Below are 21,260 nucleotides of genomic sequence, written 5' to 3'. Positions count from 1 at the left end.
AGGAAAAACCTATCTAAAGATCAGACGGGTAGCCGTGTTAGTCTGGATCTGTAAAAGCAGCAAAGAATCCTGTGGCACCTTATAGACTAACAGACATTTTGGAGCATGAGCTTTCGTGCATCTGCCACAGGATTCTTTGCTGCTATCTAAAGATAGTTTTAGTTAAGATAATATCTTTGAGCTATAATGCATCATGGAATAGGGATTATAAATTCTAATTCTATAGTATGAGACAATATATTCATGTAACGTTTAAGAAGTTTTGTAAATGAGTTCCAATAGTTCATGGATTAGGGACTTAGTCTTATGGAGTTCTAAGGATTTCTGTATAGATTATTCAGGTTAATCTATCTACCTACCCAATGGGACTCAGCGCTCAGACTGGAAGATACCTTCAGAGATGCTTAGTTTTGCAGTTCTCAAACCGTGCATTTGCATGTCCAGAGATAACATGCTTGTTATCAAAAATGTTTTAAAATAAATAAATAATATATAGAGGTGAGAAATAACAGACCTCAACTCTATTCTCCCTCTGCAAATTTGAGCACACAGAGTCAATCCCTCCCCTCTCTCTAAAAGTGCAAAGTTTCAAAAAGTTCAATGAATAGAAGATTGTTGGGGGTGGAATAGATCTGGACAAGGAGAAGTCTGGAGATAAATGTGACAAGGGAGGGACTGGCAGTAGAAACAAAAGTGAAACTGTTTGAGCAGCATATTCCAGAAGTCCTGAGGTCTTCCTGAGTCTAGCCTTCACTGATTTGAGATCTACCGTACCATTCTCTCACTATAATGGCAGCAGGCCGTAAGAGAGACCCAGTTGGGAATAAAAAACATTCAAGAAATATGTTTGCTGATGATGTTTTAAAGAAAGTCACACCAGTGAACTGGTGGAAGTCACTTAAAAACTTGGATTCAGAGACTGTTGAAGTGATAATCTCACTTTTAACAGCAGCAGCTTCTTCTGCCAGCGTAGAAAGAATATTTTCTTCCTTTGGACTAATTCATTTCAAATTGAGAAATCATTTGGGACCTGAAAAAGCAGGAAAGCTTGTTTTTCTTTTTCCAGATTATGAACAAACAGGAAAACGAAGGTGAAGACGACTGAGTTAGATGCAGAAGCCAATATTTTAAGTTTCTCATGTTGACCTGGTTGACACGGTAAATATTTAAAAAAAAAATAAATTAAATTGAACTATTTTAGTTAAAAGCAATTTTAACAAAAACAAACCTGATTTTTAAAAAACTTGAATGTTTAACTAAATTCAAAAATTCATATGCTTGTTTTGTTAAAATATCATGTTTGCTGCTGAAGAAAAAAAATCCAGAATACATAACATCGTTGTTTTAGTTAAATAAAACAATTTAAATGTCTGTCTAATGATGTTCTCCTTCTAATTCAGCACGTCAAGAAAATCCTCCAAATATTTATGTTGGATTGGAGAAAGTTCACCTCCAATGACTTCCGAAATATCTGCTTCAATTACCTTTGGTAAATAAAATAACCAAACAATCATTCATTTTCTGATGGAGCTGTAAAACTAATCTGAAAAGTTTTCAAAATAAATCACTTTAAAAATGTATAGTGTATTCCTTCTAAAAATGAAACCTACATCTATCTCTGACCTGTAAAGAATATGTATTGAGGTTATAAAAAACAACAAGAATGCACTTTTATGTAGAGATTAATGATTAAATCAAGTCTTCCTGACTAGTGATTTAAATTATTTAAATCAACTTGATTTAAATCAAATCCACCTTATCAGAACCATTGCAATGATTTAAAACGTGAGGTTTTATCTCCCTCACAGTACTCTTTTAGTTCATCATCATGTTCCCCATTAACTATAACTCTGGATCCTCTTGTTCATATAAATATGCAGTCCTTTCCTAATACAAAGAAGTTCTTGGACTCAACATCATCCTGTGGCAATGAATTCCATAGTCTAAATACACAGTGTGAGAAATCATTCCCTTTTATTGGTTTTGAATTTGCAACTTTCGATTTCACTGAATGTCCCCTTCCTTGCCGCCTTCTTGTGCTATGAAAGAATATAAGCTCTCAATCTACCTTATCTATACCATTAATTAGAGGAAATATGTTGAAAGTGTATAAATTAAACAATCTGCCTTTTCAATAGCTCATGTGAGTTTTTCCATGCCCCCAAATCACTCTCAATGGACTTCTCAGAACTCATTTTAATTCTGCAACATTCATTTGAAATGAGGTGCAGTATTTCAGATGAGGCCTCCCCATGAATTTATATGACGACTTATTTTTCTCGTAATTCCTATTTATTTTCTGTTTGCTTTTTGACTACAGCTGTACACTAAGCAGAGGTCGTCACTGAGGCGCCAACATGATGCCCAGATCCCTTTCCCAAGTCAATACAGTTAATTTAGAACACTGTAAAGTGTGAGTAGTTAAAATTTTCCTCCCAGCGTGCATTACTTAGCACTTAATAACTTCGAATTTCTTCTGCCATCTCGTTGCCCATTTATCTAGCTTGGTTAAATCCCCATGATGTTCCTCAAAGTCTTCTCTGGACACGAATAACCTAAGTAACTTGCAATCTCCACAATGTTACCTCACTGCTCACCACTCTTCCCAGATTGTTAATATATTTAATATCAGACTTAACACAGCTCCTTCAAACTCTTGGACATGTACCATACGAGAACTGTTGCCTAAGCATGGAAGGTGGAAGCTGAAACCACAACTCAGGTAGCTTGCTAGAACTCTCAGCAAAGCACAATAGATAATTTTTTATTTTTTTTTAAAGAGAGGTGCTTAATGAACTTATTAAAAAACATCCTCATCAAGGATTATCAGCAATCCAAAATTGAGCAAAAACCTGGAAAGACTGAGGTTCAAGTGAATATTCTTACTCCAGTCTGAAAACGAAGGTCCAATAAACTGGAAAGTGGTGACAACACCAGACCTAGGACATCTGAAGACAAAGTTACCAAAACCCATTTTGGGTTTGGCTCAGTCTCAGCTGATCTTCCAAACCAGCAGAATCAGATAGACTGTGTAGAAGAATTCCCAATTCCAGATCAAGAAAAAAGAACTCCACAAAAAACCACTGGGGTTTGTTTGACCCACAAGCATAACGGGAGATAATGGATGTTAACCTTAGTAGTGAGGTGCGACAAACAGGGTCCATCCACCCCATCAGAAGAATGGGGGATCTGAACCCCAAAGAGTAAGTAATCAAGAGTATCAAGTAAGGTATTTTATGAAAGCTAGTAACATGCTGGTCATGAATACTGTGTGATTTATGTACAGGTATTTGTACAAAGAGTTTTATATATAGTGTGTGTGTGTGTGTGTGTTGGAAATACGTTCTTAAGATAAAATATCTTAGGAACATATTTCCTAAGATATTTTACCTTAAGAACATATCATAAAAGAACTGGATGATCTTGAAAACTGGAGTAACAGAAATGGGATTAAATTTAATAGTGCAAAGTCATACACTTAGAGACTAACAACAAGAATTTTTTTTTTTTTTTTGCTATAAACTGGGGACTTATCAAGTGGAAGCGACAAGGAGGAGAAAGACCTGAGTGTATTGGTTGATCACAGGATGACTATGAGCAGTCAATGTGGCTATGAAAAAGAATAATGCAATCCTAAAATGCATCAGGCGAGATATTCCCAGCAGAGCTAGGGAAGTGTCAGTACCATTATACAAGGCACTGGTGAAACCTCAGCTGGAATACTCTGTGCAGTTCTGGTCTCTCACGTTTCTATAAATACATCAAAAGTATAAATACCAGGGAGTAGGAGGAGTTAAGTATCAATGTTGATAAAACAACAAATGAATATAAATTGGACATCAACACATTCAGGCTTGAGATTAGATGAAGGTTTCTACCCATCAGAAGGAAGTTCTGGAACAGCCTTCCAAGACGAGCAGTAGGGGGGGCAAAAAACCTAACTGGCGTTAAGACTGAGCTTTATAAGTTTATGATGGGGATGGTATGACGAGACTGTCTACAACGGTATATAGCCGATCTGTGACTTCTAGTAGCAAATATCCCCAATGGCCAGTCATGGGATGCTAGATGGGAAGGGATCTGAGTTACTACAGAGAATTTTTTCTGAGAGTCTGGCTGTTGGGTCTTGCCAAAATGCTCAGGATTCAACTGACTCCCATATTTGAGGTCAGGAAGGGATTTTCCCCCAGATCAGACTGGAAGAGACCCTGGGTGGTTGGGTTTTTTGCCCTACTCTGTCACATGGAGCATGGGTCACTTGCAAGTTTAAACTGGTAAAAGGGTAGATTCTCAGTAACTTATATCATGATTTGTAGACTTCAGTAACTCAAACAGGTTATGAGGCTTATTAAAGGAATGAGTGGGTGGCCTGCAACATACAGGAGATCAGACTAGGTGATCATTTTAAAGAATCCTTATTGAGATTGCAGGAACAAACCATCCTGATGCGCAGAAAGAATAGTAAATATGGCAGGCGACCAGCTTGGCTTAACAGTGAAATCCTTGCTGATCTTAAACACAAAAAAGAAGCTTATAAAAAGTGGAAGACTGGACTGCGGAGGAGTACAAAAATATTGCTCAGGCTGCAGGAGTGAAATCAGAAAGGCCAAATCACACTTGGAGTTGCAGCTAGCAAGAGATGTTAAGAGTAATAAGAAGGGTTTATTCAGGTACGTTAGCAACAAGAAGAAAGTCAAGGAAAATGTGGGCCCCTTACTGAATGAGGGAGGCAGTTTAGTGACAGAGGATGCTAAGCTAATGTACTCAATGCTTTTTTCTGCCTCTGTCTTCATGAACAAGGTCAGTTCCCAGACTACTGCACTGGGCAGCACAGCATGGAGAGGAGGTGACCAGCCCTCTGGAGAAAGAAGTGGTTCAGGACTATTTAGAAAAGCTTGACGAGCACAAGTCCATAAGGCCACATGCGCTGCATCCGAGAGTGAGAAAGAAGTTGACAGATGTGATTGCAGAGCCATTGGCCATTATCTTTGAAAACTCATGGCGACCAGGGGAGGTCCTGGTTGACTGGAAAAAGGCTAATGTAGTACCCATCTTTAAAAAAAGAAAGAAGGATAATCCAGGGAACTACAGGCCAAACAGCCTCACCTCAGTCCCTGGAAAAATCATGGAGCAGGTCCTCAAGGAATCAATTCTGAAGCACTTAGAGGAGAGGAAAGTGATCAGGAACAGTCAGCATGGATTCACCAAGGGCAAATCATGCCTAATTAATCTACCTGCCTTCTATGACAAGATAACTGACACTGTGGATGAGGGGAAAGCAGTGGACATGTTACTCGTTGACTTTAGCAAAGCTTTTGATACAGTTTCCTACATTATTCTTGCCAGTAAGTTAAAGAAGTATGGGCTGGATGAATGGACTATAAGGTGGACAGAAATCTGGTTAGATCGTCGGGCTCAACAGGTAGCGATCAGTGGCTCCATGTCTGGTTGGCAGCCGGTATCAAGTGAGTGCCCCAAGGCTGGTCCTGGGGCTGGTTTTGTTCAATATCTTCATTAATGATCTAGAAGATGATGTGGACTGCACCTTCAGCAAGTTTGCAGCTGACACTAAACTGAGAGGACTGGTAGATATGCTGGAGGATAAGGATAGGATACAGAGGGACCTAGACAAATTAGAGGATTGGGCCAAAAGAAATCTGATGAGGTTCAACAAGGACAAGTGCAGAGTCCTGCTACAGACTAGGGACCAAATGGCTAGGCAGCAGTTCTGCAGAAAAGGACCTAGGGGTTGAAGTGGACGAGAAGCTGGATGAGTCACCAGTGTGCCCTTTTTGCCAAGAAGCTAACGGCATTTTGGGCTGTATAAATAGTCGCACTGCCAGTAGATCGAGAGATGTGATCATTCCCCTCTAGTCGACATTGGTGAGGCCTCATCTGGAGTACTGTGTCTAGTTTTGGGCCCCACACTGGCGAGGAGGATGTGGAAAAATTGGAAAGAGTCCAGCGGAGGGTAACAAAAATGATTAGGGGGCTGGAGCACATGACTTATGAGGAAAAGCTGAGGGAACTGGGATTGTTTAGTCTGCAGAAGAGAAGAATGAGGGGGGATTTGATAGCTGCTTTCAACTACCTGAAAGGGGGCTCCAAGGAGGATGGATCTAGACTGTTCTCAGTGGTACCTGATGACAGAACAAGGAGTAATGGTCTCAGGTTGCAGTGGGGGAGGTTTAGGTTGGATATTAGGAAAAGCTTTTTCACTAGGAGTGTGGTGAAGCACTGGAATGGGTTACCTAGGGAGGTGGTGGAATCTCCTTCCTTAGAGGTTTCTAAGGTCAGGCCTGACAAAGCCCTGGCTGGGATGATTTAGTTGGGAATTAGTCCTGCTTTGAGCAGAGGGTTGGACTAGATGACCTCCTGAGGTCCCTTCCAACCCTGATATTCTATGATCATGGTGGTCCCTTCTGGCCTTACTGTCAATGAAATATGTTGCGGAGAAAGCTGATAAACCAGTCTGCCTTAGACAAAGGAATGTGGATTTGCCCATCTGGGTCAAGTTCTGTAAGTCAGAGGACAATGAAAATAAATTTACAGATAAGGTAAGCAAAGCAATTAAGCTAGCAAGCGGCACACCAGGGGCCAGAGAGTCTTCACCACCAGGAATCTTCTTGGCTCTTGAGGTAGACACAAAGGACTCTGGATAATATAAGCAGAGCAAAAAAACACTTGAGTTATCCAGAACTTAGGGGACAGCACCCTTTGAAACTGCAAATGTTGGATCCTCTTGGCTGAAAGGTAGAAAATTCTGGTTAACTTGATGTGAGAAATCTGCTAAGGCAAAGATTGTAACTTGCTAACGTTAAGTTTTAGTCATAAGATGCTGCATTCTGTTTTGTTTGGAACTATACCTGTCTCTTTTATTTTTGTTTAGTATCACTTAAATCTCTGTTCCTTGTTAATAAACTTTCTCTTAGTTTTATTACAAACTATCTCAATGCTGTTATATTGAAGTAAGTGTGAGTCTTCATAAAACCTAACAGGCTGATCTGTACACTATCTCTTTGGAGGCAGCGAACTTAACTTCTGTTAGTGGGATTGGATACTGCAAGGAGACTTCTCTGGGGAACTGGGCTTCACTGATTATCTTCAAGGAAAGATTTAGATTAGGAGAGCCTTATGGAGTTTGCTGGCAAGGTAGTCAATGCTAGTGTGTCAGAGTCAGACACACAGCTTACTTAGCAGCAGCAAAATTCTCACTTACTAAAGGCAGTGGGGTAACACAGTGGCTTTCACTTCTTGGTATCCTAAGAAGAACATCACATAAGGAGATCTAGAGGGGACTTCTTCCCCTTGCATAACAGATAATGCCAGATTAAGGCCTAAGTCAGACATTTGCCATTGTATCAACTCTTACTTATAACAGCAGATAAAAATATTAAACAAAAATGTGATTTTTAAGCTGGTGTGCCTCCTTAAAACATTCTTTAAAAGAAAACCTTTAAAAAATAACCAAATCAGAAGTTTTAGCTCCAAAGGAACTATTTATATAAAAAAAGTGACCTATTTAACCTACCCACTTTTCAAAGCATTTGTCTGTAAAGTCACTTGGGAAATATCTGTAGTCTACCTCAGCCATGAAAGTCTTAGATGTGAAATAAAAAATGGAATAACAAAATCTGTAGAAAAATCACAAGAAACAAGAAAATCTTGTTCTTTGAAGAGGAGGAAAATTACATTGTCATGGAATGATTACTTGTTAAAACTAAACATGAAGAAAAAGACACAATTGTGACAGAGGGGACAGATTCGTTGCCCAGGCTTAAGGTTTGAAACACCCACATGCTCTGAAACCTTGGAGGTTCAAATCCTTTAAGTGTTGACACAGACCTTCAGTCTAGCCAGGTAAACAGAGACTAAAACTGCATGATGCTCAGTGTAGCGGTCTTTTGGATAAGAACTTGAAAATCCAGCTATCATCTCCACAATGTGGATATCAGAAGATCCCACAACACTTTTTGTAGGGCTTACCCAGATGCACTTGACCAGTTTCCCCTACTTCCACTGTTGTGCATTGTGCTGGTGGCCTGCCACTATCCAACAGGTTTCAGTGTTGTACGTGTCTGGTTTGTTAAAAGGTTTTGGATCCTTTGTAATGAAAGACACTATTGTGTTATTTACTCAGAAGTCTGACAGTCCTTCCAACTGTGCAGAAAAAAATAAACTAAAAATCAAGAAGGTGATGATCATACATGCTCTAGCTTTCTAAGTTGGGCATCAAAACAAAAGGCTTTCAGCTATTAAAACTATAAAATTATCTCCCTCAACACTCTTATCTGTATAAGAAATGGAAAACAAAAGAGTAGTGCCAGTCACACAATTTCTCTATATATAGTGTACTAAATTAACTTATTTTAGCCCAGGATCACAATCAACATTAACAAATTCAAAAACCCTTCTTACTGAATTTGTGAAGCTACCCAGCCTCTCCACACACAGCATTTAGATGTACGTGGAGTTAGAAAACAAGAATATGGCCATGGTCACCAGCAAAGCTCACTTTTCTTAACTTGTAGAGGTCTGTTTTATGTCTGGTTATATTGTACTCTGAAAGTAAAAGATGAGTAGACTTGATTTTGGTTCAAATGAAAAACTGTTTCCAAACTCTAAGTATTTTCTTAAAAAGCCAATAAATATTTAGTCTAACAAAATCTCAAACATTTACATGTGTCACACACAACTGAGATTTATCACTCAATATGTTATGCAAAGGAACCTTTTTTTGAGAAACAGGTTCTTTTTATAGTAGGCGGAGTATCTGATTTTTACCTTGCCTCATCAGCATTAACTGATGTTCATGTCTAGCTGCTTCCATTTCTGCCTCTAGTTTCTCTTTGGCTTCTCTAATATTCCTGTCAACCTGTTCTCGCTGCTGTTTTTCCATCTCATCAAGAGCCTTCCATCGTGAAGCATACTCAAATTCAAATGTTCCAGGTTGAGCAAAACGTGGAGGCTGCTCCCTTTCCCTAATAAAAATGTACACAGTTAAAATGTACAGAAATATGTATTTATAAACCAGCTGCAGTAGCAAAATACATACATCTAAACAAACATTCTGGTTCAATATTTAATCAAGTAGCCAAATTCTTAATTATAAAATATTAGCTCATTTTCAGAACTCAGTCCCAAAACTTTATGTAGGACTCTGCAGTAAGATTACTTTGCATGACAAGAGAAATAGTCCATATCAAGCCCCCTTTAAATTTTTTCCTTTTTAAGGAAGACTTGTTTTGCATTATATTGAAAATTTCCGATGCTGTATCAGAAGACTATGCAACAAAACTAATAATTATCAGGCTGCTAAGAAAGTGGCTTATAAACATGATTTTTTTTTTAACATCAAAGTTTGAAAAAGTGTCAAGGCTTGCTATATTAAAATATTACTCAAAGACTTCAAACACTAAAGCCCATCAAAATTTTAGTTCACAATATCATTTTCAAACACTTGCGCTACTGTAATAATTCATTAAAGAGCAATAAACCAAAATATTTATTTCATACATTATTTTAAAAATAAATCGTTCTATTTTTGCTTGTCATCTGAGTAAGCATTTTGGCTCCAGCAATCAGGATTTCTTGGGGACAGTCTCAAATTTCAACAGTAAAAGTTCAAAATTAAAAGAACTTTGGTTTATCCTTACACTCAAGACTCTCAGTTTACTTTATTGCACTGATCACTGCTGTATTCGAAGCCCTGATCCTGCAGGGACCTATGTACAGAGTCAAAGGGACTGTTCAGAGTAAAAATAAACATGCACAAATCTTTTCAGGATCAAGGACTGAGTGCCTATTATCTGAGTTTGCACTTTTTAATCAGGAAAGCCAAACATCTAATCTTAGACAGTTTAACAATTGTTTGTATATTTAAAAACAAAACAAATCTGATTATACAAACAGCACTCTCCTATCCTCACTGCACACATCAAGATAAAATTTAATAAACTTTTGTTCACCAAGCTAACCTAATAATGTTTAATGAAATCTGAATCTAAATCCAACTTACTTATGATACTGTTGTGTTTTTTGCATTAATTTCTCTGGTAGCCCATCTTCATCATCAAATTGTTCCATAGGTTCTACAACAACAGGTCGCGGTGTTCTGAAAGAAATATTGAATGTTTTCTGTATTAATATTTTTATTATTTAATTAAACTGAGGAAATCTACATTGAAACAAGTTACATTTTGTAATATGGTTGGAAAACATTCTAAAAAATGACTTCTTAGGCTTAGCTACAATTCCTTCACGTTTAATGACATTTTTAAAAAAGTACTGTCTGAGGGAATACAAAAAATAGTTGGTTTATGTGTAAGACAAATTTAATCTAGAAAACACTATTGCCCTTCTCCTGATGGAAAATAAATAAAGCAATTTGAAGAATGTATAAAAAACTAAAAATAACTGTTTACAGTTACCCACACAATTAAAAAATAGAATTGATAAGTACAGTGGAGTCGTATCATAGGTGTATTTAACTTACGCAAATTCAACTACACGCGTGCAATGAGTGAATGCCCCGGAGTGAGCGTGAGATGGGAGACGTAAATCTGCTGTTGCCTGAGGGTATGTCTACACTACGGGATTATTCCGATTTTACATAAACCATTTATTAAAAAAAAAAAACAGATTGTATAAGTTGAGCGCATGTGGCCACACTAAGCACATTATTTCAGCAGTGAGAGTCCATGTACCGAGGCTAGCGTCGATTTCCAGAGCGTTGCACTGTGGGTAGCTATCTCGTAGCTATCCCATAGTTCCCGCAGTCTCCCCCGCCCATTGGAATTCTGGGTTGAGATCCCAATGCAAAAACAGTGTCGCGGGTGATTCTGGGTAAATGTCGTCACTCAATTCTTCCTCCGTGACAGCAATGGCAGACAATAATTTTGCGCCCTTTTTCCCTGGATTGCCGTGGCAGACACCATAGCATGGCAACCATGCAGCCCGTTCAGCCTTTTGTCTCTGTCACCATAGGTGTACTGAATGCTGCTGACAGACGCGGGACTGCAGTGCTACACAGCAGCATTCACTTGCCTTTGCAAGGTAGCAGAGACAATTACCAGCTACAGCACCATCTGCTGGTGATTACATTTATCAGTCATTTTGCACCGTTGACATAAAGCGATCAGATCCAGTATCTCCCGTACAGTTCAGTATAAACACGTAGTGTAGACCAGGCCTCAGTCAGTCTCAGTTCCTGCGTGCCTCTCATAGTGTGAGCATCTCGCCACGCTGAGTGTGATTCTGATGTTTAAAGATACGTATTTTTCATACAACATGGCCCCTAAATGCAAGCCAACTACTTCATCTGGTGCTCAACTGAAGAAATGGTGATCTGTTCCAACGCTAGAGGAAAAACTGGCTGTGTTGGACTTATTGAAAGACGGTATGTCGGTCTCCAAAGTAGCGCATAAATACAGCCGCAACAAATCTAGCATTCGTGCCATCAAGATTCGAGACAGAGAGAGAAATTTGTCAAGCCATGGCATCAGGTGTGCCAATAACTGCGACAGTGACGAGCCAGGTGCATGATAAGACTTTAGTGAAGACTGAAAAGGCATTAAACTTATGGCTGGAAGACATGAACCACAAACGTGTGCCTATCAATGGCAACACGTTGCGAGAAAAGGCTCTTTGTCTCTACACGCTGTTCAAACCTCCCGCCAAAGAGGGACAGCCTTCCGATGAGAAGGAATTCAAAGCCAGCCAAGGTTGGCTTAACAGTTTTAGGAACCGCTTCAACCTCAAAAACGTGCAGACTACTGGTGAAGCTGCACCTGTTGATGAAGAGGCAGCAGAAGCCTATTCCGAACAATTAAAGAAAATCATAGAAGAAAAAGGCTATCTTCTGGAATACGTTTTTAATGCTGACGAGACTGGGCCCTTCTGGAAAAAAATGCCCAAACACACTTACATTTCTAAATCAGAAAGACAAGCCCCTGGCTTCAAAGCAGCTAGTGATCATGTGACTGTGTTGTTTTCTGGCAATGCAGCTGGGCATTTAATAAAGCCAGACTTGCTCTACAGGGCTGCAAATCCCCGTGCCCTAAAAGGCAAGAACAAACATCTCCTGCCTGTGTTCTGGCAATCAAATAAAAAGTCTTGGGTATTATTTCTGGATTGGTTCCACAAGAGTTTCATTCCAGAGGTCAAGTGGTACCTCGAAGAGAAAGGACTTGACTTTAAAGTATTGCTGATCGTAGACTATGTTCCTGGCCACACTGAGGTACTCCGGTTTGTGCATAACAACGTTGAAGTTGTCTTCCTCCCCCCCCAATACCACCTCCATCCTCTCGACCAAGGTGTGATTCGCTGTTTCAAGGCCATGGACACAAGGCTTACACTCTCACGGATACATAACGCTATGGATGCTGATCCCAATCTTAATGTGATGGAGTGTTGGAAGTCCGTCAACATTGCTGATTGCATCACTTGTATTAAACAGGCAATGGATGCAATCAAGCCTGAAACAGTCAATGAATATTGGCGAAACCTATGGAAAGAATGTGTGAATGATTTTAAAGTGTTCCCCCGACCATTGACAAAGAAGTGAAACGCATCGTTCAGGTGGCCAGGCAAGCGGGTGGCAATGGCTTCATCAACATCCTTGAGAAAGAAACTGAAGAATTCACTGAGAGCCAGAGAGAAACACTGACTAACAAAGAGTTAGAGGAAATGATAAAATCATCTAGAGAGGACGAAGATGACGACAACGAACAGGAAAAGCCAGCCAGTTGGAATTTTCATAAATTTGCTGAAGTGTTCCAAGCAGCAAAACACTTGAATGACTTAATTTCTGGCCTCTATGGAATGAAGCCTCAAAATTACATGTAGTATTATGGACAATATGAGAAATGTTCGAGCAGCTCAAGAGACTACAGCGACAGAAAAAACAACCAGCAGCAGATGGGCCTGGCCCATTGTCTCCTGGATTGATATTAAGCCCTGACGACCCTCCAATAGTGTTACTGTCGTCGCAGACTAGCAAGAATGGTGAGTGGTTAGATTTACTGTTCTCCTATTTTATTCTTTCATTCTTCCATCTCTCTCTCTCTCTATGTAATTAAAAACACAGTCCTATAAAATTATATTTTGCATATATACTTTTTATAGGCTGTACATTAATGTATATATTATACATATTACTGTGCAGGGTTGCATACTGTACACAAAACCATGTATATTGTACTTTATGGGCGATTTAAGGGATTTTCAAGGGTAATTTTAACTATATGCAATTTTCCCCTTACGCGCTGACTTTAGAACCTAACCCCCAAGTAAGATGCGACTCTACTGTAGGTATCAGAGTTCCCATTACAATTAGAATATAATTTCAGCATAACTGATTTTTTAAATGTCCTGTTCTGCGAAGTGCCATATTCTTAGAAATCAATATCTTCCCTTCATGAGCTATACCTCTATAGCATGCACACCAAAGTATCAAACACAAACAAGCAACGAATTATAGAGACTTGCTTTTGTGGGAAAGCCAATTCCATTACTTTCCCAACATCGTCAGTTTTATACTTTTGAATATTGTTATTCTACATAGAGTAGAGGGGCTTCAAATAATGAAAAACTTACAGGACTGCACAATACTATTCAGTGATATGATGGCATAGCCATTACGAACATGAGCATGCACTATGTTAACTTATGAAGAGAATCAAATGTTAATGGAAGAAAGAACTCATTTAATGAAAAAAGAATTAAACTATGAGTACCTGATTCTGTCACCCTTATTCAAATTAAGAAGTACCTTGCTTCATGAGCAGGCCTACTGATTTCAATGGAAATAGTCGCGGAGCAAGATATCAACACAAGGATGGCAGAATCTGGCCCTCAGTCATCTGAAAAGCTCTCTCGCTCCCTGATTATTAAGGGCATTCAACATATAATACAAGTGTTTTTCAATACAATTGCATAAACCAATCAGGATGGGTGAAAAAATGTGAAAAATCTCATCCCATTATGTAGATCTTCACAAAGAACCCCCAAAGCTACATAAATTAGAGTGTAACAAATTGTTTCATTGTATGATAGTTTTCTGGAATACTAAAACCGGTAATGTAAAGTTCTGGTGTCCACACTGTTCTTTCCAAGGCGTTTCTTCTTTCCCTATCCTACATCTTTGTAGCACAGCAGTTTGCATAAAAGTATATTTCCAAAACATTTGCATAATGATTCCATTATCAGTCACATCCTGTAACGAGTGCCATATGTAATATGCCTGCAACACAATGTAGCAGCCACAATGGGAGCCTACTAAATATGCCTGTAATTTAGTCTATTAGGAAATATTTCAGATTTTTAATACAGGCCAAAATCATGTGTTTTTATTCACTCAAAACATTATGACGCTCACCCAAATGAGAAAAGTTACACAATACATTTTTCTGAGCAGTTTCAATTTCAACTATACACAGCAAAGCAGTATGAAACTGCTGCTGGCAAATGCATGTAGGCAACCAGTCACAACACCACCAATAATCCTCTGCCATTATGGCAATGTGTGGAAAGGCGAATTTACAAAAGTATGATGGAAGATATTAAAAAAAGGTGATGAGGTGCTATCAATAATAGCAAGACCTGAAATATTTACCTGCCCACAGTTAGTAGGAAGCAATATAGTTGCAAACATAACCTTGAAAATATGAACAGATACAGGGTCATGTTCCTCCTAAGTTTGCAAATAGAAAATTTCAATACTTCTGCTTATGGTTTTGCCAACATACCACAAAGTAAACAACTAGAGTCTTGTCAGTTTTCACTACTGTTACTGGAAACTTCATGGTCAGGAGTGAAACCAAGAAGAATCTAAATGCCTTTGGAGAATTCTGAACAGCTATGGAGAAAGTAAAAGTTACTGGCAAATAATTAAAGAATCTAATTAGAAAATTAGAAAATAATAACATCTATCCATGAAAACACTGTATTTACATATAATCAAATAAACCTTATGGTTGTAGATATAATTCATAACTAGCTTGTTTTCAGAGAAAAATTCTTGAGCAAAGTAAGATGCTTGGTGTGAATACACAAAACAACCTTCCAGCTGACATTTATTTCACAACAAATCTGGTATCCCAGTTCTGAGAAAACAATAAAAGGTATGGCCATGCTTGTGGTTGAAGTTTTCTGTACATCATAAAAACACTCACCCATAAATCTGACCAGAAAAGAAACAAAATCCTTTAACTTACGTTGTTAGTAAGAATGCCCCATCACTGCATCTCTCTAGAGCCTTCCTTGCCGGAGGTTTTGCTGCAAACTCTACAAAACCTTTTCCTGTAGCTCTGCCACGGTCATCTACTACAACAACAGCCCTCTCCACTGGACCAAATTGAGAAAAAGCTTGTTCCAGAAGCTCATTGGAAACCACAGGTGAAAGATTCTTGACTGTTAAGGCAGCTCCGTGTGTAGCAAATCGAATTCGAAGTGGTCTACTTTTCAAAATAGTACCATCAAGTTCTGTCTTTGCTATTTCAGCCAGTGTTCTAGACTCCTTTCCAAGAGGGAAAAACAAACAACAACATTTTATATGCATCCATTCTATACTTTCCTCAAGGATACCGAGTCAATTTATTAGTTTTCAGCTATTTTACCATTAAACTTTTATTAAAAAATTATGAGCATATTAAAATTAGGGGGAGATTGCTGAAATCATTGAACAAATGGAATCTGAAATATTCTTGCTTTGGGAGGAGAATATTTTGAAAGTTGAGCAATCTGCATTTGTTTTTCCACATAATTCGTTCTAATAATACATCATAAGAACATAAGAATGACCGGACGGGGTCAGACCAAAGGTCCATCTAGCCCAGTATCCCAGTGGCCAATGTCAGGTGCCCCAGAGGGAGTGAACCCAACAGGTAATGATCAAGTGATCTCTCTTCTGCCATCCATCTCCACCCTCTGACAAACAGAGGCTAGGGACACCATTCTTTACCCCATCATGGCTAATAGTCATTAATGGACTTAACCTCCATGAATGTATCCAGTTCTTCTAAACGCTGTTATAGTCCTAGCCTTCACAACCTCCTCAGGTAAGCAGTTCCACAAGTTGACTGTGCGCTGTGTGAAGAACTTCCTTTTATTTGTTTTAAACCTGCTGCCCATTAATTTCATTTTGTGGCCCCTAGTTCTTGTATTATGGGAACAAGTAAATAACTTTTCCTTATTTACTTTCTCTACATCACTCATGATTTTATATGCCTCCATCATATCCACACTTATTCTCCTCTTTTCCAAGCTGAAAAGTCCTAGTCTCTAATTTCTCCTCATATGGGACCTGTTCCAAACCCCTAATCATCTTAGTTGCCCTTCTCTGAACCTTTTCTAGTGTCAGTATATCTTTTTTGAGATGAAGAGACCGCATCTGTACGCAGTATTCAAGATGCAGGCATACCATCGATTTATACAAGGACAATAAGATACCCTCCATCTTATTCTCTATCCCCTTTTTAATGATTCCTAACATCTTGTTTGCTTTTTTGACTGCCACTACACATTGCGCGGACATCTTCAGAGAACTATCCACGATGATGCCAAGATCTTTTCCCTGATTTGTTGTAGCTAAATTAGCCCCCATCATATTGTACATATAGTTGGGGTTATTTTTTCCAATGTGCATTACTTTACATTTATCCACATTAAATTTCATTTGCCATTTTGTTGCCCAATCACTTAGTTTTGTGAGATCTTTTTGAAGTTCTTCACAGTCTGCCTTGGTCTTAACTATCTTGAGCAGTTTAGTATCATCTGCAAACTTTGCCACCTCACTTTTTACTTCTTTCTCCAGATTATTTATGAGTAAGTTGAATAGAATTGGTCCTAGGACTGACCCTTGGGGTACACCACTTGTTACCCCTCTCCATTCTGAGAATTTACTATTTATTCCTACCCTTTGTTCCCTGTCTTTTAACCAGTTCTCAGTCCATGAAAAGACCTTCTCTCTTATCCCATGACAACTTAATTCACGTAAGAGTCTTTGGTGATGGACCTTGTCAAAGGCTTTCTGGACATCTAAGTACACTATGTCCACTGGATCCCCCTTGTCCACATGTTTGCTGACCCCTTCAAAAGAACTCTAATAGATTAGTAAGACACGGTTTCCCTTTACAGAAACCATGCTGACCTTTGCCCAACAATTTATGTTCTTCTACGTGTCTGACAATTTTATTCTTCCCTATTGTTTCAACTAATTTGCCCGATACTGATGTTAGACTTACCAGTCTGCAATTGCTAGCATCACCTCTAGAGCCTTTTTTAAATACACCTCTATCCTGATATAACGCTGTCCTCGGGAGCTAAAAAAATCTTACCGCGTTATAGGTAAAACCATGTTACATCGAACTTGCTTTAATCTGCTGGACCACGCAGCTCTACCCCCTCCGGAGTTATGCTTTACCGTGTCATATCCAAGTTTGTGTTATATTGGGTAGCGTTATAACAAGGTAGACGTGTATTGGCATTACATTAGCTATCTTCCAGTCACTGGGTACAGAAACCGATTTAAAGGACAGGTTACAAACCATAGTTAATAGTTCCGCAACTTCACATCTGAGTTCTTTCAGAACTCTTGGGTGAATGCCATCTGGTCCCAGTGACTTGCTACTGTTAAGTTTATCAATTAATTCCAAAATCTCCTCTAGTGACACCTCAATCTGTGTCGTACTTTAAATCCATGAGTTTTGCTTGCATGTGTTACAGGATGATTCCCCTAGCACATTTCTACTGCAGAAAAGTATGCAACTCTTTATATGGACAGTCAAAGTGAGTTCAGAACTTTCACACAACTTTTTTTCCATAGGGATATATATATTATTTTCATTTCTGCCCGTGATGGGGGGAGAGTTTCCCTCATTCACTCTTTGACAGAAATTTTTGAATTTGTAGGGAATTTTTTTTGTTACCATTCTTTTTATCCACTATCATTTTTGATTGAACTGATTGTCGAAATAAAGTCAAATACAATCTTCATCCTAGAAGCAAAGAGTTATGTTTTCTCTAGGGATTTTCATTATACTTGTTGTATTTATTACTGTTCACTTGTTTTTGTGTCTTTTGTATCTATCTAACCCAAGTGCCAGTATTCTCTGATGTTGCCGTCCCATTCTTATCCTGAAATTTTTGCTTTAACTTCTTTCACTATACCCCAAGTTATTGTACTAAGGGAATTATTCCTCAAGCCAAGGAAAGTGGGATACAGCTTTCTCCTTCTCCACAACCTCTGAAAAATTGTTCAGTTGGCCAAAAAGGCTGCAAAAGAGTGACATGAGATGCTCCCTTCCTTAATCCTCTCAGCTACTACTAGCAAAGGGACTGTATTCTATCCCAGTTATATATTCAAGAAAAAAAGACTATGTTTAGCAACATTTTTTAAAAATACAAGTGTTTATACATTAGAAAAATCAATGGCAAAGTTACAATTTAAAACAAATCTAAAATACTGGAAATTATGGAAACTGACAATTTAAGTGCCCCAAAAAATCTTAACTGTCTTTCTATGCCCATCACCCTGTGCATTCTCTATTTACAGCAGATTTGGCTATGAAAAGCATCCCAGCATAGCAAGCAATTCAAAACTAACATGTCAAAACCTTTGGCCAATAACCTAGTTTTGACTGCCTCCATTTTTTCATGAGATACCAGAAACTAGATTCTCAGAAATGACGAGCACATATCATGCTAAATAAAACCAGGTTTCTTAAAGTGGAGCCCATTAAAGTGGGGCATGCAAAAACACTGGTACATCTCTACCCCGATATAACGCTGTCCTTGGGAGCCAAAAAAATCTTACGTTATAGGTGAAACTGCATTATATCAAACTTGCTTTGATGCACTTGAGTGCGCAGCCCCACGCCCCCACAGAGCACTGCTTTACCGTGTTATATCTGAATACATGTTACATGCGATCGTATTATATCGAGGTAGAGGTGTACTAGTAACTTTTGAAAATGTAGGCCCTCTTCAAAAGGATCTCAAGCAAACAGCAATTTTATCTAACAATATATTTCACTAAAATGCAAATGGTATAACTCTGTATACCTCAGTATACCTCTGAAATTGATGCTCATGTTTTCATGAATGGAAGCATACAGCAAATAATCCTACCAGGCTCAGACTGTGCATATTTGGCTTTCAAAAAACTAAAGAACAAAAGGAGTGGGAGAAGTATCCAGAATCTGCTCCTTGAAGTATAATAAAATGTTAATTCATGCTACATCATAAACATGAAAAATCCAATTAGTCAAACAAAGAAACTTCTGGAAATAATGCAGTGCAAGGATGGGCCAACCATCTCAACCCAATTTAACATGCTCTCTTACTCAAAGAATCATTTTCCATTTTCTACTACTGAAAATTAAAAGGTAAGTCTCAGATTATCTGTGTAGAACAAGTGGGACTGGTAGGTGAAGGCAGCTGGACAGGCAACAGTGTGCACTAGTGGGGATAGAAATGGAGACGATAAGGCAGGGGCAATCAGTGTATGGAAGTGGGACCATGGCAAGGTATGGAAGAAAGAACTGTAGCAGGCGGAGAAGCAAGAGAAGAGAAGCAATAAAGCTGGTGGCAGTGACACTAGCACTGATTGTACTGACAAGGGAAAGGAGACGAGGCTGCGGGGAAACATCTGTCCCACTCTGCCCACAACACGCACACAGAGGCCGTGAGGGGACGACGACATAAGGACTGTCTCACTGCCCCCCACACACACGGTGTCGGGGGGGATGTAGGTTAGGCGACTGTAGGGGCGAGGTCCGTCCCAGTCCGTTTACGCCCCCCCCCCCCATGCCCGTGTGGGATGCAAACACCGGGACAAGACCTGTCCCTCCACACGGTGCCTGGAGCGGAGGGGGGAGGCCTGCCCGACTCCCTCGCAGACACGTAGGGGGGAAGAGGTCCTTACCAGGCGGATGAAGCCGAAGCCGCGGTCGCGGTTGATAAAGACCTCGCTGGGCTCCCCGTAGCGCTCGAAGAGGCGCTTGAAGTCCTCCTCGGTGATGTCGGTGGGCAGGTTCCCCACGAAGAGACGGCAACGCTGCGTGTAGCTCTTTTCGCCGGGCTTGAGGAAGCTCTTGATGTCGATGGTGAACCCGACCTCCTGCTCCTCGTCGCCAGCCTCTTTGACCTGCGCCAGCGCCATCGCCCCTACCTCGTTGTCCGCCTCCAGGCCCCGCATCCCCTTCAGGCCGCCGCCCCCCACCATGCCGAGCGGGGCCGCCGGGGAGCTGTTTTCGATCCGCACTTGTTTCAAGTTCCGGCTGTTCGCTGCCATGTTTCGTCTTCCCTCGGTCTCTCTCGCGCTCTCAGGGGGTCACGGAGCCGCACTTACCCGCCGCAGCCACGGATCCGACCAGCAGACAGCGAATTCAAAATGGCGGCGGCGCCAACCCCAACGAGTTAACGCCTCTGACGAAAGCCCCTCCCTCCAACTGCCCAGCCGTTGCGCCTGCGCAGTGACTCCCACCGGCGGGAGGGAGGGGGCGTGGAAGCTGGGACTGGAGAGCGCGCGTCCTGGCCTACGCCAATGGGGTGGAGCAGGTTTGCTTGTGTCCGGGAATGGCCCATTCGCTGTGCTGGGACATTCATGCCATGGCGCTTTTCAGAAGAGCATGGGGTTGTGCAGGCTGTTAAATCCTTGCCGCACGCTTCTTGGCAGCTACCCTCTACCGAAGCGGTTGTGGTTTAGTGGATCTCTCTCTACAGCGAGTGAAGCAGTTTTGGGTCCTTCATCGTAAAGCTACGTTATATCTAAAGGCCTGAAAAAGTCTGGGGTTTCATTATAGTAGTTACTGCCCTAAAGTGCTTACTCGCTTAGACCATAATCCTGCAGACACACGTGCAGATCATTACTAGCAGTACTCCCCTAATTTGCATGTGTATATTTGGCGGATCAGGCCCTTGAAAATAAACAACATTCAAAACAAACAAGCAGGGGGTAAGGAGAGATGGGATGCGTGACTGCTACTTAATCACGTTTTCACACAAGCAGTTTATTTGTTCTTAATTTTGAGACAAGGTTCTGCTGAACTAGGGAGAGATCTGTGCTGTATTCCCAATTTGTATAACCCATCACTTTGTAATCAGTAATAAGGATTGTGAAAGGCACAGAATTATTAATGCTGGTTAGTAAAACAGGTGAATGAGTCTAGATTAGAATCTGTGGTTGCCTAGAGCTAGGTCTTAGTACGTTATATATTCTCCTGTACCTAGGCCAAAGTATATAGGGATAGGGAAAAGCT

General features: G+C 40.0%; 1 protein-coding gene across 11 annotated transcripts in view; it reads right to left on the bottom strand.

The window, feature by feature from the left end:
- PSPC1 (paraspeckle component 1) overlaps positions 1-20,532 on the bottom strand; it is a 123,761-nt gene extending 103,229 nt beyond the window's left edge. For 3 of the 11 annotated variants that reach the window (XR_007772197.1, XR_007772198.1, XR_007772199.1), the window contains exons 1-4: positions 19,925-20,529; positions 15,216-15,517; positions 10,019-10,114; positions 8,785-8,981 (exon numbers count right to left, since the gene is read on the bottom strand). Coding sequence is in view for 6 of the 11 variants with exons in the window: in XM_050937248.1 (XP_050793205.1) it covers positions 8,785-8,981; positions 10,019-10,114; positions 15,216-15,517; positions 19,925-20,293 (964 nt within the window). In the remaining 5 variants the exon portion in view is untranslated. Of the gene's footprint in view, positions 1-8,784; positions 8,982-10,018; positions 10,115-15,215; positions 15,518-19,924 lie in introns of all 11 variants that reach the window. The other 8 variants (XR_007772201.1, XR_007772200.1, XM_050937248.1 and 5 more) reach the window with 8 other exon arrangements.
- Between the last annotated feature and the right edge of the window lie 728 nt (positions 20,533-21,260).

The sequence above is a fragment of the Gopherus flavomarginatus genome, chromosome 1 (genome assembly GCF_025201925.1).
Source record: "Gopherus flavomarginatus isolate rGopFla2 chromosome 1, rGopFla2.mat.asm, whole genome shotgun sequence".
Classification (NCBI taxonomy): domain Eukaryota; kingdom Metazoa; phylum Chordata; order Testudines; family Testudinidae; genus Gopherus; species Gopherus flavomarginatus.
Note: the sequence above shows the minus strand (reverse complement) of the source record. Positions and strands in the feature narration are given on the sequence as shown.